The sequence below is a fragment of the Pteronotus mesoamericanus genome, unplaced genomic scaffold (genome assembly GCF_021234165.1).
Source record: "Pteronotus mesoamericanus isolate MK-2021 breed Mesoamerican mustached bat unplaced genomic scaffold, CSHL_Meso_final contig_173, whole genome shotgun sequence".
In the NCBI taxonomy this organism is placed as follows: Eukaryota; Metazoa; Chordata; class Mammalia; order Chiroptera; family Mormoopidae; genus Pteronotus; species Pteronotus mesoamericanus.
The window spans coordinates 6260462-6278767 of NW_026555072.1; the positions used below are offsets into that span (position 1 = coordinate 6260462).

The 18306-nt window shown below is 38.1% G+C and overlaps 1 protein-coding gene across 1 annotated transcript in view; it reads left to right on the forward strand.

The window, feature by feature from the left end:
• Positions 1–18306, forward strand: part of MAOB (monoamine oxidase B) — a 128225-nt gene that overhangs the window by 108236 nt on the left and 1683 nt on the right. The window contains exons 9-14 of the mRNA XM_054566527.1: positions 5823–5919; positions 6975–7028; positions 8012–8069; positions 10992–11089; positions 17319–17430; positions 18009–18071. Coding sequence (XP_054422502.1) covers positions 5823–5919; positions 6975–7028; positions 8012–8069; positions 10992–11089; positions 17319–17430; positions 18009–18071 — 482 coding nt within the window. The remainder of the gene's footprint in view (positions 1–5822; positions 5920–6974; positions 7029–8011; positions 8070–10991; positions 11090–17318; positions 17431–18008; positions 18072–18306) is intronic.

The following is an 18306-nucleotide window of genomic DNA, read 5'->3' on the forward strand; positions in this document are numbered from 1 at the left end:
TTACAGAGCTATTCAGAAAGGTGGAGATTCTCAAAATTTCCAGGCAAGTTCTCACTTGTATCAGGATTCTATTATATTAAATTAAATTAAATCAAAGCATGCTACTCTACTGGGTACAACACTATAGGAATGCTCACTAATGTGCTAGATTCTGGAATGATGGAAATGTTCTAGATCTGCTCTGTTCAATATGGCACCCACTAATAACATGTGGATGTTGGACACTTGAAATGTAGCTAATGAGACTGAGGAATTTTATTTTTCTATCTTATTTCATTAGAATTGTTTTAAATTCAAATGTAAAAAGCCACATGCAACTAGTAGCTACTGTATTGGATAGCACAATGCTAGAGTCTTATCACATTTATACTTATCACATCTACTTTTCTTCCAAGAGAAAGCCCTGAATGAACAATCAGCACCTGGGACTGAGGGTAAAGGGAAAGATGTACTGGAACGAGGAACTAAATTGCAGAAAAGGGAGAGATTATGCTTGAGGCAAATGGGGAAAGTTTCACAATTTTACCTTAGGTCAGTTCTTCCTGTATCTATCCTTTTTCCAGCCACATCATAGCCACCTAATTCTCTATGTTTGCAGGAAATCCTATTTAGGACTACTATTGAATTAGTGCATCAGTTAAGAAAATAATCCACCTTGTGAAAAGGACAATGTGTAGTGACCCACCGTGAAGAGCTTGCTGCTGCTAAATTGCTTCCTCTTACAATCCCGGTCTCCTATTTTAGATAGCTGGCTGATAGCAAGTAGATAGGATTTAGGACCATGGAATAGAGATTTTTCTATTATGGCTTGAATACCTTTATTTGTGGAGAAAATCTATAACTTTTCAATTCATGTCTGCAAACCTCTATCTTAGGCCTGTTATGTGCTGGGCAAGTTCATTGTTAGGTACTAGTATCAAAAAGAAAACCCAAGTTGTCCACCCTTGAGAAGACGCTTGGTGTAACTCAGCCCTTGTTGGTAATGAGCTTTGGTTACACTTTAAAAAATGATTGTGGACATGAAAACCTCAGAAAAGCATTTTTAATTTCTTTTAAGTTACTATATTAATGAATTTCTTCAGCCGACAAATATCAAGCACTCACTGTATGACAAGTGCCATGCTAGGCATTGGGGGAATTCAAAGTCATATTTCCTAGCCTGGAAAATCCAGACTCCAGAGGGAGACAGTCATGTAAACTGATAATTGCATGACAATGTACTGAGTTCAGTGTTAGTGTTACCTAGGCTATTGTGGAAACACAGGGAAGAGCTCCAAAACTCCCATCTAGTATGATTCCTGTTACATGGATAAGCTATTCAATAACATCTTAAAAGTTTTTATAAGAGAATGAAATATGATAAAGTTGACTCTTCCAACAGGGTCTTTACTTTGTGTCAGACTGTCAGTGCCACTGCTGAAGACACTGTGATTAATGAGTAACACAAAAGCTCAGGGAATATTGAGTTAACCAGATAAAAGGGAGTGAATTTTGCAGCCAAAACAACCCTAGCACAACAACTAGCACATATCGGTTACTCAGCTGCCAGTTATTCAAGATTTTTGTTTATTTGTTCGCTTTTTCTTTTTTTGCTGTTGTTTTCTAAGTGCAGTATGGTTTGGTTATTAAAGAGAAGGTAATTTTTTGCATTTTGATACAGACAGTCCTAGCCAGTTCTTGATTGCTTGTAGATTGATTATGCCAGAAAATGCTTCCTAGTCTCTTGCTGTTCAACATCTGTGTGAATTTGCAAGGAGGGGCCCCCTCTTCTTTGCTGGCCTTACTCCAAGTCATCCTAAGTCCAACTATCCTCACCATCAGTATATCCCACCCTCCAGGTTTCCTGTAGGGGGGCCATTATAGTCACTTCCACTGAAAGAGCAGGCCTTTACCAATGCCTTGAATCTTCGCAATCTCCCTTGCTTTTGCTAATCTAAACCACTTACACTTTCTCTTAAATCTAATTTATATCAATTTCTGCTATAAATGACAGAAGCAATACCTGCTTTTTAAAATAAAATTACAAAAGTAAACTTTTTCACTATAAAACTTTCAAAAGAAAAAAATGTGTGAAAAATGTCCTCATCCTATTGCCCTCCCTCTTAAGGAATCACTGTTAAAAATTTAAGTTGTTTATTCTCAAAGACTTATAGTGTGCATAGGTAAAATTTTAAATATATGTGTACATATATTGACATATATATACACTTTAAATATATTGACATATATACAAGGTCTGTCTGGAAAAAGTCCAGCCATTATTAATGTAACGAGAATGGTTTGAGCAATATCGATGTAACCTGTCAACCAAGGAGAGTGGACGGGAATGCACTTGTGAATAATGACGACTTCATTGTACTAGTCAGTGGGGGCGGTTGATGCCATTGAGTGAGCTTGTGTACTGTGTGGGCATCACATTCAAAATGACTGAACAAGTAGAGCAATGAATCTGCATCAAATTTTGCATTAAGCTTGAACATTCCTCCATGAAAACTATTCAGATGTTTCAGAAGGCTGAAGCTGTGGGCAACTGGTGATTGGCCGTTTCATCATGACAATGCGCCTGCTCATGCATCATGTCTTGTGCAGTTTTTTTGTGAAACATCAAATCACCCAGGTGACTCAGTCCCCCACAGCCCAGATTTGGCACCCTGCAACTTCTGACTTTTCCCAAAACTAAAATCACCTTTGAAAGGGAAGAGATTTCAAACTGTCAATGAGATTCAGGAAAATACGATAGGGCAGCTGATGGCAATTGGGAGAACTGTGTGCAGTCCCATGGTGCCCAATATGAAGGGGATTGAGGCGTCATTGTGCTATGTACAATGTTTTTTGTATCTTGTATCTTCTTTGATAAATGTATCTATTTTTCTTTTTTAAAATTTTTTTTATTTTTGTTCAATTACAGTTGTCCCCATTTTTCCCCCATTGCTCTCCCCTATCCTGCTCACCCCACTTCCCACATTCAATAAATGTTTCTATTTCTTATATTACATGGCTAGATACCTTCTGGACAGGCTTCATAAACTTTAAATATATATTAAAAAATATGTATAACATTTATATGCAAATATAATTTTAAATAAATGTTATATATCTTCCCAAAGCCATTAGTTTTTAAAAATATGACACATGCTGAAATTTGCTTTTTTCTGTTAACAGTGTTTGATAGACATTTCTCTGCATTTATATGTACTTCATTTCAACAACTGAACAAACAGTATTTCATTGTATGGCTCCATCAAAATGTACCCAATAGGTCTGCTTTTGATAGGCATTTCAATTATTTCCAAGTTTTTGCTATTACACAGTATGCTGCAATAAACAGTTTTCTTCTTATAGCTGTGCACATTTGTATAGGAACAATTTTTTTGATAAAATTGTAAAAGTGGAATTATTAAGGCAATTGACTTGGGTAGATTCAGCTAATATTTTAAACTTTTTTGCCAATCAGTAGGAGAAAATATCACATTTATCTCTAATTTTTATCATTAATAAGGCTTAGGGGCTATGTTAAGTTATTTTATAAATTACCTATTTATCCTTTGCTTGTTATTTTTTTCTGTATATGTTACAAATATTTTTCCCAGTGTATCAGTTTTTTAAAATTTTGTTTATGATGGTTTCACCCTATTAAATTCTCGTATATTCATGGGGTTTTTCTGGACTCACAATGCTGTTCCACTGCTCTTTGTCACTGGGCTCCAAATATTTTTTATAGCCCTATACATAAAATATATTTTAAATAACAATAACCACTAAATATATTCATTTCTAAGTTATACACATGGACCTTGGAAAATGTATTTTACAATTATAAAATATACAAGAGTAGACTTTTTTGAAATACTGAAATTAAAAAATAAGAATTTCTAATATTTTCCTCCATTATCTAGGCATGTAATCTAGGTGTGCACATCCCACTCTTTATTTTAAAAAAGGATTTATATTAACTAGTCTTATGACAGTACTGTGCTGTTTTAATCACTGTGGCCTTAAAATATGTTTCATATTTGATAAAGCATTTTCTTTTCATTATTTTTCCTGTAATTTTGTCCTTGGTAAACTTCAGTTATTCTTCCAGATGAATGTGATCATTTGCTCAGAACTTCTACACCCCTACACTCAAAAAGCTTCCATTGAATTATTTTATTCTGAATATTTCTCTTTATCACCTCCCATAGCTACAACATCTCTTTTCTCCCTGAGGTGGTTACTTGCTGCTTTTGGGGAAACTTCTTCTCCTCCTTGTCTTTTTTTCCTAAGAGTTCCTTCTTGTTTGTTTGTTGTTAGTTTCTTACTGCTTTTGTCATTGTTACTCTTGGTGAAGGACTTCGTTAAATGTCTGGACATTCTTGAATGTCCTTTCTTTTAATAGAGTGAGGCTGGAACAAGCTAACCGAAAGTCCCCGTGCATGGGTGGGGCTCCTGAGCTTTCTACCTACACTGTTACTGCATGGTATGTCCTGGCTTAAACATGACTCTTCTCTTTGCCCCATATTCCTTCACTTCGGCCTAGTGCACCTGCATGACTCAGAGGGAGATTTAAGTGGGGAAGGAAATGTCAAAATCCCTCTACCCAGAAAACAGGCCTCCACCCCCAGACAGCCAGGCATCCTGTGTTATCAATCCATCCAATCCAGCTGACCCCCATGTGACCAGTGTGCACTTGTTCTTTTCTCTTATATCCTGTCCTGTTTGTCTCTATCTTCTTATAACAGGTGATTCCTTAGCTATTTCTCTTGTATCCTTAAATCTTCTTGAGTTCCTGGATGTATTTTAAACATTTCCCTTTCCCACTTTTCAGTTTTTCTCAATGTTTTTTCCTGCCTCAGCATGCCTGAGGGGCAAATTCCCCTCAACCCAGTGGCTGACTGGAACATTAATTATCATGGATGCACAGTAGGAAGGAATGTGGGAGGAGAGAAAGGGAAGCAAGTGCAGGTAAAAAGACTTACAGGTATGTCTGTTCATATGCATGCCGGGGCAATGCATACCTTCAAAGTTCTTTCTCTGTTTTTTCTTCTTCATTTTGAGACCCTTTTATTAGATTTTTCTATACAACATGTTTTCCAGAGTCTTCTGCTGTAATTTTGCTCAAAGAACCTCAATTTGCAAGTAAATGATGGAGTAAGAGGAAGGATGCACTGTAGCAGGATAGTATTATAACATTTCAAATTCTGCCCTGACATTTTCACCATTACTTTGTCACAGTCTTTTGTTGAAATTGCATATATTTTGCTCAAGAGGGGAATGAGACAAGGCCTCTGTCCAGAATGAGCTGAAATTGTTTTCCAGGTTGCTATGGAGGTTGTGTCTGAAATGAGAGTTTGGAACTCTGTGAATTTGTTATCCATGTTCTCTCTGCCCTATCTTGAGATAATCAAGAACTAGTTAATATAGAGTAAGTGGCTCCTTATACAATGTAAATGTTCAGTTTCTTCTATTTTACAGTAATGGACTAATATTTCTTTTAAACATATTTGATTTTATTTGATTTTTTATGGAAGAGAAAATAGAAGACATGAGTATTGGTGGCAAGGAAAACAAGATTTCATTATATGGTGGCCTGGACTAATTCATAATACCCCATTGCTTTATTCTCTCTTGCAGACATGGGTTTACAGTTTGATATTTTCCACCACACATTGGCTACTTAGCCTTCCTTTGACATCAGTTTGGTTTGCCTTCGTATATTGAGAGTATAATATCTTAAATTCGGCTTTTGGTCTTCTGAAGCTGAAAAATGTGTGCTAATTGTAACTGCTATGGGTAGCTTGATAGGATGATGAATATCTTCTTCCATTTTTCTGTTCTCAAAGATTACTGTGGAAGCATGATTATTGAAGGAGAGGAAGCTCCAGTTGCCTATACGTTAGATGATACCAAACCTGATGGCAGCCATGCCTCCATAATTGGGTAAGGCGCAGTCATGGTGATGTGAATGCTATTTGGCATTGACAGTGTATTCTGATATTATTAATAATGTGTCCCAAACTCTTAAATTATTTTTTTACATAATGGTATTATTCTCCCAATCCTGAAGTAAAAAAAAAATCTTTTTTTAAAAAAAATAGCGCTTTCTAATGGATAAATATTATAGAAAGAAATTAGAACAAACACATTTTTAAATTTGCTATATTAATTTTCTGTTTCATATTTAGTGCTAAGAGGTTGATATATTTTGGTAAGCTATCTTTCATAAAAGCATGATATAAAAACCTGACTTAGGGTGCTTTACTAAGAGGGCTTCTTGTGGGGGCTTATGTGAGCATCAATGGTATTTATGTGGAATGCTGGGATTTTCCAAGTCCCACAAGAGAGGACCTAAGACTAGCCTAGTCCTCAGATTGGCAGGGAAGACCAACACAGATGTGGGATATTTTGGGGGATAGAACCTGGCCCAGAGGGGTGGTCACTTGGAGCACTCAAAATTAATATGAGCTCTAGAATATGTATGAGTTTACTTCAGAAAGAGCCAAGTGTCAGAGGTGGGAGATCAAAGCCAGTTGTTGTGAGGTTTAAAACAGTCATAGGGCTACAAATGGAGACAGATTCTAGAAGGCTGGGCATCAGGGAGACACCACTGTGTATATAGAACCAAAGGGCAAGGGTTGGATGAAATTGGAAAGGCTTAAACATGCCTTAATAGGGCATTTAAAACCCAAGGCTCATTCCTGTCAACCATCAGCCATGTAGGGGGAAGTAGGTCAGTCATAGTATTACCCTAGGCAGAAAATATGGCCAGTGATCTATATTTAGTCCCTTGAATCCCTAAAGCTAAAAGGTGTCTTTCAGTGTCAAGAATGTAACATGTAAATAGTAAAACATTGAACATAAAATAACTACTATATAATTTGTTTCTTCTGGTTTACTTTTAACTTTTGTAGTAGGCACATATGTAGCTATAGAAATGAGGCCAAGATGAAAGCAGCAATTAAGTCCCCCCCTTTATTCTTGTTTGCATATTTTAGATTTATCCTTGCCCACAAAGCCAGAAAACTGGCACGCCTTAGCAAAGAAGAAAGGTAAGAAAAAAAAGTGTGTCTTCTTTCTTCCTTTTCTACTTCCCTCCATCCCTTTCTTCCTTCCTCCCTATACCTCTAGCTTCTTTCCACCCCCTTCCCTCCCTTTCCCCTTCCTCCCTTTCTTTTCCTGCTTCTTTTATTCTTTTGTACCTACTTGACTACCTTTCAATTTTACTTAACTTTTTAACTTAAATAATGCCTAATTGTGTGTTCCCAGTGCTACATGTCTGTTGTGTTAATTATAAGGGTCTTGTATAAAGACACAGTGTTTATAACTTAAGAACCAAGTATTCAAATTAATATTTATTGAGTTTATTGTACATAAGATACCACACAAGAAGCTATGGATAATATATAATACACATACCACCTTAGAATACAAAAATAGATATAGCACAGGAGCTGAAAATTTACCTGGGGAGGATTGCATTTCTAACAAGTTCCTGGGTGATGCTGCTGCTGGGACCACACTGTTTTACATCATTAATGAAAAAATAATGTGAGTTTGTTGATAAAACTAAAGCTCTGAGAATTTAAGTAATCTGCTCAAGACCTTATAGTACATCAGAGTCAGAAGCAGAATTTAAAGCTATTCCCTGCTCCCTTCTCTTTCCACTCTGTCCATTGCTTTGCAGTGGAGAGGGAAGGGGTTGAATAAAGATTATGTCTGGACCCTCCCAGAATCTCCAATACTTAGCAGATTGACAGACACTTAAGAGGTACACAGTGCTTTTTAGAATGAATGAACAAATTACCATGTGCCCCCAGTGATTCAGACAATGCCTCACTTTATTTTCTTTAATACTATTTGTTACCTCATAGATTTAAGACATTCAAATAGAACAAAGTACCTTGTTTTGAAAAATTAAATTGAAATGTCAAGTGGAAGCAATGGCTCACAGAGTCTTGAATATGGAAATAAGTTCCTCTTTCTGTTTTCTTTCACTTTCTTCATTTTTACTTTTGCCCTCCCCCCGCCATAGGTTGAATAAACTTTGTGAACTCTATGCAAAAGTTTTGGGCTCCCAAGAAGCTTTACAGGTAAGACTGCTTCCGAACCCTTTCCTAAGGGATAGAGATCTTGCTTTGTCTTCAAGGGGATAACAGAGATAGGCTCATTAGTAGGGCCCTAAAGCTCATGTTTTCCCTGATACATTCTCAGAGGGGTCTGCACAGGGCTGATCAATTTATAAGTTTTGGGACCTGGCTATGCTGGTGGCAGCTCAGGAACCCTGCCACACTGCTGTGATTCAGGTAGTGCTATGCTTGTCCCTAAGTTCAAAGCTCTTCCTGGAGCAGGGCATTGGACCACTCTGCTCCCAGCTTTATCAGGGGGTAGAAGAGGGAATCTTCTGCTACCCCTAGTGAGACCCTACATCCTAGCAGCCAGGATAAGGATGAAAAGAGCTTTTTCTTTCTCTGCTGATCTTGTAAAGAGACCAGAGTCTCATTTATATACATAAACTAGCATGTAAGCATTTCCTAACACCCACAACACCCCTCACTGTATCACAGGTAAAAATAGAGTGGTCTGTTCCCTCTGTACAACACTTTTTGCCTTGTTTTTACCCTTGAACATTAAGAGTACAGGTAAAGACATGCTGATTGACTCAAAGTGAGCCCACTCAGCTGGGTTTTCTAGTCAACTTTGAAAGTAGCCTGAGGAAACTGAGCTTCAAGTTTAGTAGTACCCTTCAGGTTGTCAAAGAATGTGGTGGTATAGGGAGACATTGGGGAAGGGCATCTGATGATAGGCAGAAGGTCCAATGTACTTATAACCAGTGACCATAACCACCTCCCTCATCAATATTTAAAGCAGCGGATCAGTGTTCTTATTACATTTACTAGACTGCTGGGTTTTTAATGTTTTGACATGGATTAAATCATATTTTGAAAGCCATTATTAAATCCAGTTATCCATAAAGCATTTGAAGGCAATGGAAACTTATGTACAAATGAGCAGTTAAAGTATGAGAAAAATTTAATGAGGAGGCTAAGAATATTTAACTTATTAAGCCTCTTAAACAAAAATTTCTTCAGTGCCCACCATGACCTAGTTGAGCAGCTTCATGGCTTAATCTTATTATCCTAACACTTATCTTGTTCAACTTTGAAATGAGTTGTTTCCAACTTGTCAACACTTTCTTGTTGTGACATTTGAATTTGTCATTTTTGTTCATTCTTTTAAAGCAAAATTTTTTTCCTATACTTGATATAGGTGCAAAATGTGTTCTTAAGGATGTTTGGAGTCCTTTCTCAGAAAATGAACAAGAATAATTAATTGATTCATTTAGATAAAAACATAGTAATGAATAATATGTTTTGTTTCATTTTTTGCTTTTATGTACCATTTAGCAAGTTTAAGTATAAGCATAGACTCTAGGCTCAATGGTAGTGTGAGTGAATTAGCAAAACCAAATGTACGTATAAAATTATTTCACATGTGTTAAAAATTACTGGGTTTTCTGTTTACAAAAACTGTTCAAGAGATTTCACCCTGGTAGATACTCCATTTTTTTGGAAATTACGTTCTGAGACAGCTTTAGGCTGACACAGTTTGAAATTAATATTCTAACAGGCTTCTCAGATTTAAAAAAAAATGTGATCACTTTTAATTTAGAAAAGTCTTTTTCTATGAAGAATATGAATGATTAGTTGCTAATGATAAAAGTGAGTAGATCCTGTCCTTGTTTGCTATTGGCATAAGGAGGGGAACTTGCTGCACTCTTCATTTGTTGTCTATTGCACAGAAGGAATCAAGTCCTGGGAGCAAGGAAAAGTGAAAAATGAAGTCCACCCTTTATTCTAATTGGCAGGAGAAACAACCAGAGAAGGGTGCTCATGAGGTGCTTGTCACCATCTGATGCAGAGACAGGGGAAGGCTGGCCATCAGACATGGGAACACCACTAAAGGCCTGGAGCAACTTATACCCCTTAGGCAGGGCCTAGTACTTTGTAAACAGGAGGTGTTACAAATGATTACCCAAAGTTCTATGTGACTACAATTTTTTTCTCGAATTTTCATTTAATTATTTTACTGTAAAATTTTTGCAATTATAGTCTACATTCAACATTACTTTGTATTCATCTCAAGTGCACAGCATGGTGGTCAGACAACCATATACTTCACAAAGTGCTCTCCCTGATATCTCCAGCATCCAACTGGCACCATACATAGTTATTACATCATTGACCAGATTGCAAATTTTTTAAACAAAACATTTTATCAAAAGCTATTTTTTGACTTTCTTTTTTTATTGTTGTTCAGCTACAGTTGTCCCCATTTTTCCCATTGCTGTCCCCTAAAATAACATTTTTTCTAAAACTTGTCATGTTGATTTTAAAATCATGCTAATGACAATGCACATGTTTAGTTATATTAATAAAAAGCTTGAGCTTTGCAAAATATCACCTAATGTTTTCCCTGTTCATGGCAAAAACATTTTTAGAACAGTGGTTGTTTACAAGTACCACCAACAGAATTGCTGACATTCCATGAAAACATTAATTTGTCTGTCTAGCTTCTTTAAACAAAACTCAATTCCACCAAAAATGTGAATCCGCTCATCCTTTTCCCTTGACAGACATGTTTGTTGTTTTTTTTTTTCCTACTCCGACAACTACAGAAGCATAAATCCTTTTTAAAACTTGTCTTGAAACCATTAGGCACTAAAACTTATAAATAGTTAAGACCAATTTAAAAAGGGAACTTGACAATTGCATCTTATGGACAGTACCTGAGTTATATATAAACAAATTGAGAAAACTTTCTGAAGTCAAAATTTCTTAGAAGTTTATTACCAAGGATATTTGGCTGCCCAAAGACAAATCTCTCAAAAAATCAGGATAATAAGGCCCTATTTCAGACATACGATGGTTCTTCAATATGAAGCCTGCTGGAATGTGTTTGATTTATTCTGAAGTAGAACGTTTTCTTCAAGCTTTTATCACTCTGCCTTGTAGCCGGTGCACTACGAAGAGAAGAACTGGTGTGAGGATCAGTACTCAGGAGGCTGCTACACGACCTACTTCCCTCCAGGGATCCTGACTCAATATGGAAGGTAGAGTAAAAATGTCCTTAGTTGAATGCAAACTCTAAATAGGTTCATGTAGCTTTTCTGTTTCTTGGAAATGTATTTAAAGCCCCCTAATTTAATTTGTATCTTGTCAATATCATGAAAGAAATCATAATTGTGCATCATGGGGGTGCTTTTCACTCTTTTTTTTAATTATATTTTATTGATTGTGCTATTGCAATTGTCCCAGTTTTTCTCCTTTTACCCCCCTCCATCCAGCACCCCCTACTCCCTCAGGGAATCCCCACACATTTTTCATGTCCATGGGTCATGTGCATAAGTTCTTTGGCTACTCCATTTCCTATACTGTACTTTACATCCCGATGGTTATTCTGTAACTACCTATTTGTACTTCTTAATCCCTTCAACTCTTCACCCATTCGCTGACACACACCTCCTATCTGGCCACCATCAAAACCCTCTCCTTATCCACAATTCTGCCTCTGTTCTTGTTTGTTTAGTTTGTTTATTAGATTCAATTGTTGATACATAGGTATTTATTGCTATTTTTTTGTTCATAATTTTGATCTTCTTTCCCTTAAATAAGGCCCTTTAACATTTCATGTTAAACCATAATAATGGTTGGTGATGATGAACTCATTTAGTTTTTTCTTGCTTGGGAAGCTCTTTATCTGCCCTTCGATTCTAAATGATAGCTTTACTGGGTAGAGCAATCTTGGCTGTAAGCCCCTGCTTTTCATGACTTTGAATGTTTCTTGCCAATCCCTTCTAGCCTACAAAATTTCTTTTGAGAAATCAGCTGACAGTCTTATGGGAACTCCCATGTAGCTAACAAACTTCTTTTCTCTTGTTGCTTTTAAGATTCTCTCTTTAACCTTTGGGATTTTAATTATGATGTGTCTTGGAGTGGGTTTCTTTGCATCCATCGTGTTTGGGACTCTCTGTGCTTCCTGGACTTGCATGTCTATTTCCTTCACCCAATTAGGGAAGCTTTCTTTCATTATTTTTTCAAATATATCTCCCATTTCTTGCTCTTTTTCTTCTCCTTCTGGCACCTCTATGATGCAAATGTTGTACTTCTTGAAGTTGTGCCAGAGGCTTATAGTATCCTCATTTTTTAAATTCTTTTTTCTTCTTGTTCTGATTGGTTGTTTTTTGCTTCCTTTTGTTCCAAGTCATTGATTTGATGCTCAGCTTCAAATCATTCTACTGTTATTCCCCTGTAAATTGTTCTTTACAATTACTGTATCCTTCCTTTCTGACTGGATAATTTTTATGCTGCTGAAGTCCTCACTAAGTTCCTTGAGCATCCTTATAACTAGAATTTTGAATTCTGCATCTGATAGGTTACTTATCTCCATTTTGTTTGGATCTTTTTATATAGTTTTGATCTCTTCTTTCATTTGGGCCGTGTTTCTTTGTCTCCTCATTTTGGCAGCCTCCCTGTGATTGTCTCTATGTATTAGGTAGAGCTGCTGTGTGTGACTCCCTGTCTTGGTAAAGTGGCCTAAATTAGTAAGTGTCCTGTAGGGTCCAATGGCACATCCCTCCCTATCACTCAAACTGAATACTTGAGGTGTACCTTTTCTGTGGGCTGAGTACACCCTCCTCTTGTATTTGAGCCTTGATCACTGTTAACAAGTCAATGGGAGGGATTTACCCAAGCCAATCAGCTGCAAGGACTGGCTATGACCACTGACCACCAACCTTCACCCTCTGTGGAGGATCAGCTGTGAAGGGGCAGGGTGATGATACTCCAATGTGGTCTGTAGCTATCCACTGGGTGTGCTGGCTCTGGATTTTCCTATGTGGTGCAGGCCAAGGTCAGCCCCCACCTGTGTTCTGCCTGGGGTCACCTTACATGAGCTATAAAGAAATCTGAGATGGCTACTACTTGTGCTGGGCTTGGAGATTCCCAGGAGAAGTGAATTTGTGAATCTAGGCTGGCTGCTGCTAATGCCAGGCCTGGGGCTCACTGAAGTCAGCTCTTGCTTGTTTGAGAGGATTTAGGAAGTTGCAAAGAATGAGCTAAGACTAGCCATTCATATGGAAAAGTCACAGTTAACAGTTTGTGTGTGCCTGTAAGTTGGGTGAGACTGAGTCTCATGGGATCGCCAGGGTTGGGCAAACACTGTTAGCCAGGTTGATAGAGTCTCAGATATGGCACCTGTCTGTCAGCTCTGTGGTTCTGTGCATGGAGGGCTCAGCAAAGGGACGAAGGTCTCTGCCCTTGCTTCTGTCTGAGAGAAAGCTATCCCCAGCTCCTGCCTTGATGCCAGACACTTTATTTCCTCCCTGTATGCCACTGGTGCCTTTCAAGCTGCTGCCCTAGTGCTGGAACTCAGGGAGTGAGTCTGAGTAAATCCATGTGTGGATTCCTTAAGGGGAAGTTCTTGGAATTCCAGAAATTTCTTCCACCAACTCAATCCCCACTGGTTTTTGCATTCAAAAGTTATGGGGTCTTTTCTTCCCAGCACTGGATCCCTGGGCCAGGGATCCTGGTGTGGGGCTGGGACTTCTTGCTCCTGAGATATCCCTTCTGAATTTTTATCCACCACATGTGGATGTGGGACCAGCTTGTTCTGCATCAACAACCCTCCTACCAGTCTAGATGGATGTGGTTTCTTTAATTCCGTGGTTGTGAGACTTCCATTCAGCTTGATTTCTGATGATTCTGAATGATGGTTGTTCTATATTTTAGTTGTAATTTTGATGTGGTTGTGCCAGGATGTGAACCATGTTTACCTATGCTGCCATCTTGACTAGAAGTCCTGCCTTTCACTCTTAATTCCTTTGAAGAACCATCCCAATCAATATAACCAATCAATGCAGCATAAGAATAGAGATTTATATAGTAAGAGGGTTCACTTACATTGTAAGAAGTGTCTTTATACTGAGTTTAAGGGTCAGTACAAATTCTTCAAATAGAACTGTATAAGTGCCAACATAGGTACAGCATTATAAAAGCAAAATAATTTCTAGACTGAAAGTGAAGGCTCTTGGGTTCCACTCCTTATTCTACTAATAACCAACTTTGTCATCCTGGATAAATCACTTCCCTCTTTGAACCTCACTTTCCTTAGAAGGTGTATGAGAAAACACAAATGATATATCATAGACAGTAATCAGTATGTTAACCAGTGTTATTTTTTAGCATCTTTATTGAGACATAATTCACACACCATACAATTTACCTACTCAAAATGCACAATTCAATAATTTTTAGTATTTACAGTGTTGTGCATCCAAGTATGACTCATAGGTGTTTAGTTAATTGTATTTGATGACAACAACAAGGTGTGAATTAATGAGATAGCAGTAATTACTATGACTGAGAGTAATATTAAACCAAGTAATAATTTAATGCCAAAAGTTAAATCTAAACAAAATAAGAAATGTAGAGTAGTGACTAAAAGACTATTGAGAGTGTATAATTAAAAGAGGGTGTGAGCAAATATAAATGAGTAATCAATCTGTCCATGAAAACTGGTCAAAAAATATTAAAATGACTTTGGTTAACACTTTATTTATCTTCCTGAAGATGGCAAAATATCATCTATGGGAACATTCTTGACCCAAAGGGCACCACCTGATTAGCTATTCGATCATTAATTTTTGGATATGGTGAGTGTGGAATATGTCAACTGTAATGGTTTCATTCAGCATTTATTGGCTATGCAAACCATTTGCCAAACCTTGTGTTGAAAACTTTGATACTAAGCAAAGCCCTCCCTGCTATGAAGGATTGATGGGCTGGGATGGGAACGGGGAGAGAATATCAAACATTGCTCTACTGCTATGGTAAGGACTGTAGTCACTATGGTAAGTAATCTAATAGAGGGGCACAGGAAGGGACAGGCTAGCTTTACTTAGAGAAATCTGAAAAGGCCCATAATATCCATAGTATCTGTGGATTTTAAAGGTTTTATTTATTTATTTTTAGAGAGGAGAAGGGAGGGAAAAAGAGAGGGAGAGAAACATCAATGTGTGGTTGCATTTCACGCGACCCCTGCTGGGGATCTGGTCTGCAACCCAGGCATGTTCCCTATACTGGGAATCAAACCGGCGACCCTTTGGTTCACAGGCTGGCACTCAGTCCACTTAGCCACACAAGCTAGGGCAATATCTGAGGATTTTAGAAGGCAGAGAAAGACTATTGGGGAATAACACTCTAGGTGGATGAAACTGTAGAAGCAAGTTCTTAACATTCTACAAGTTCATGGAATGTCTGGGGAAAAGTTCTGCATGGCTGGCCTCTGGGTGATACTGAGGATGAAATGGAGAAACAGAAACGTAAACAGGATTTCTTTTTGCCTCATATAACACATTTGGGGATGCAAAACTTAACTTTTCTTTTTTTTTTTAATTTATTTACTTTTTAAATACATTTGTCTCTGCCTCCCGCCCACCTCTTTCCCTTGCCCCCTCCCTCCTTCCCTCCCTCAGCTCTTCCCCTTTGGTTTTGTCCATGAGTCCTTGCTATATGTTCCTTGACTTTCCCCTTCCCTTCCCTGTCCCTGCCCCCCCTTCCCTCTTGTCTCTGTTGATTTCTTTTCCTTTCAGTGTTGCTGGTCATATTTTTCTTGCATCTTTGCATTGTTGGTTAGGTTCCGCTTATAGGTGAGATCATATGGTATTTGTCTTTCGCCCCCTGGCTTATTTTGCTTAGCATGATGCTCTCCAGTTCCATCCATGCTGTCGCAAAGTTTAGTACTTCTTTTTTTCTTTCTGTTGCATAGTATTCCATTGTGTATATGTACCATGATTTTTTGATCCAATCATCTACTAATGGGCATTTAGGTTGCTTCCAAGACTTGGCTATTGTAAATTGTGCTGCTATGAACATTGGGGTGCATAGGTTCTTTTGTATTGGCGTTTTGGTGTTCTCAGGGTATAGTCCCAGCAGGGGAATCGCTGGATCAAAAGGCAGTTCCATTTTCAGCTTTCTGAGGAAATTCCACACTGCTTTCCATAGTGGCTGCACCAGTCTGCATTCCCACCAACAGTGTACTAGGGTTCCCTTTTCTCCACAGCCTCGCCAGCACCTGTTGTTTGTGGATCTGTTTATGATGGCCATTCTGACTGGTGTGAGGTGGTACCTCATGGTGGTTTTGATCTGCATTTCTCTGATGGCTAGTGATGCTGAGCATCCTTTCAAATGCCTCTGGGCCCTCTGTATATCCTCCTTGGAAAAGCATCTGCCCAGTTCCTTTGCCCATTGTTTGACTGGATCATTTGTCTTCTTGGAGTGGAGTCAAGTGAGTTCTTTATATAGCTTGGAGATCAAACGTCTATCTGATGTATCATTAGCGAGTATATTTTCCCATAGGGTTGACTCCCTTTTCATTTTGCTGATGTTTTCTTTCGCCGTGCAGAAGCTTCTTATTTTTATGAGGTCCCACTTGCAAAACTTAACTTTTCAACAGAGAAAAGCCAATCAAAGCATTACTTTTGTTTTTGGTTTGTGATATGATTAGATATCTGATCACGGAGTGGCAAGTTTCATGCTCAATCCCTTAAGATGTGTCAGGAAAATGCCTTTCGGCAATGGAGTGTGGGAAGAAAAAGAACATTCACCTGCATTTGCCTGACCTTGACCACATGAGAGAAGCAAGATAAATCCATCTTATAAGGCATTGGTGGTGACATGATAATGCCCTTTTTCATCTTTATTCCTTCCCAGACACATGTGTCAGGCTTCATATCATTAGCTTCAATCTTTAGGATAGAAACTAAGGCACAGGATATCTTAGTGATGTAACTCACAGCCTGAGTAAGAATTACCTTCTCACAAGGCTCCCCTCAACCATTAAGGTTCATGACATTTGGAATACTGCAAAATGTTTTATCTTCATAGCCTTGGAATTACACAGAAATTCAATGAGAGAGCATGATTTGCTTAAGTTCATTGGTAGAATAACCATCTAGGGAAATGGGTCATATGTTGGCTTGTTTAAAGTTAGTGAGCCATAGAAGGAGCTACACATGACTTCATGTAGATGAAGCAAATACATGCTCCTTTGATGCCAGTGCCTTACATGTAAACTTTTGGTGCAGGAGTAGACTTTGGCTTTTATTCCATTTTATCTGTGACAAGGATAATGCAAGAGCTGGAGGAACCTGTGAACATTTTTTTCCAAAATTCACAATATACTCCTGATGTTTTGAATCTGAGGAAACCAACCAGCCTTGGTCTTTAAGGTTGTCTGGTTCTCTGATGCTAACCACTTTTACTTCTGGTTTTTGTTTCAAGGGTTCTACGCCAGCCAGTGGGCAGGATATATTTCGCAGGCACGGAGACTGCCACACACTGGAGTGGTTACATGGAGGGGGCTGTGGAGGCTGGGGAGAGAGCAGCCCGAGAGGTAGGGCCTGGGGTCATGGACTGTGGGGAAAGAAGCAACTCAGAGCCTGACAAGCAGGTCAAAGATGTCTTAGATCCTGGAGGCCAACTCGAAAGTAATTTCCATCTGAACACACATGAAACACAATTTTGACAGTAGTCTCAGTAGTCTCAGTTGAAGTGAACACCTTAACCAAAATGTAACAACAAAATTATCTATTGTATCACCCAAGATAAAAAGTGCTCATGGGACAAAAGATCGCTATGGCTCTCCTTGAGAAATAAACTAGGTCTAATATTATAGAACCCAACATGTTTCTATTAGGACTCAGAATTCATTCACATGTTTCCTGACAATTCCTCTGATTTCATTCCTATTAAGTCATGTTTCATAAGTACAATTTATGGTGAGCCTAGTGACTGGAGCTTGTTATGCCATCAGTACAAGACTTTGTAGAGCCTTTTAAAGGCTGAGTGAACATGTTGGCTGTAACCCTGGTGTTTTTATGGATATGTTAAGATTCAGTCCTTTATTTAAAGATCAGATTAGGAGAAAGATGGTGTCACTTTTTTATTCACCAGGATACTCCTTCTTTTCAGATCCTGTATGCCATGAGGAAAATTCCAGAGGATGAAATCTGGCAGTCTGAACCAGAGTCTGTGGTAGGCTATATTTTATTTCATGAATTGAAATCTCTTTGCTCTAAAAACAATTATTTGCAAAAAGAACACACCTGTATTTGAGTACATTCGCATACATTTGCCTAAGTGATTCAACCCATGAATATGTACTAGCATAAGTTATGGCAGAGGTGAGACATTTAGAACGTTGATAAATTTTTAGCTGCCTCAATCATTACAGATTATTAGGAAAAATATGATCTTTTTGGTCTGAGAG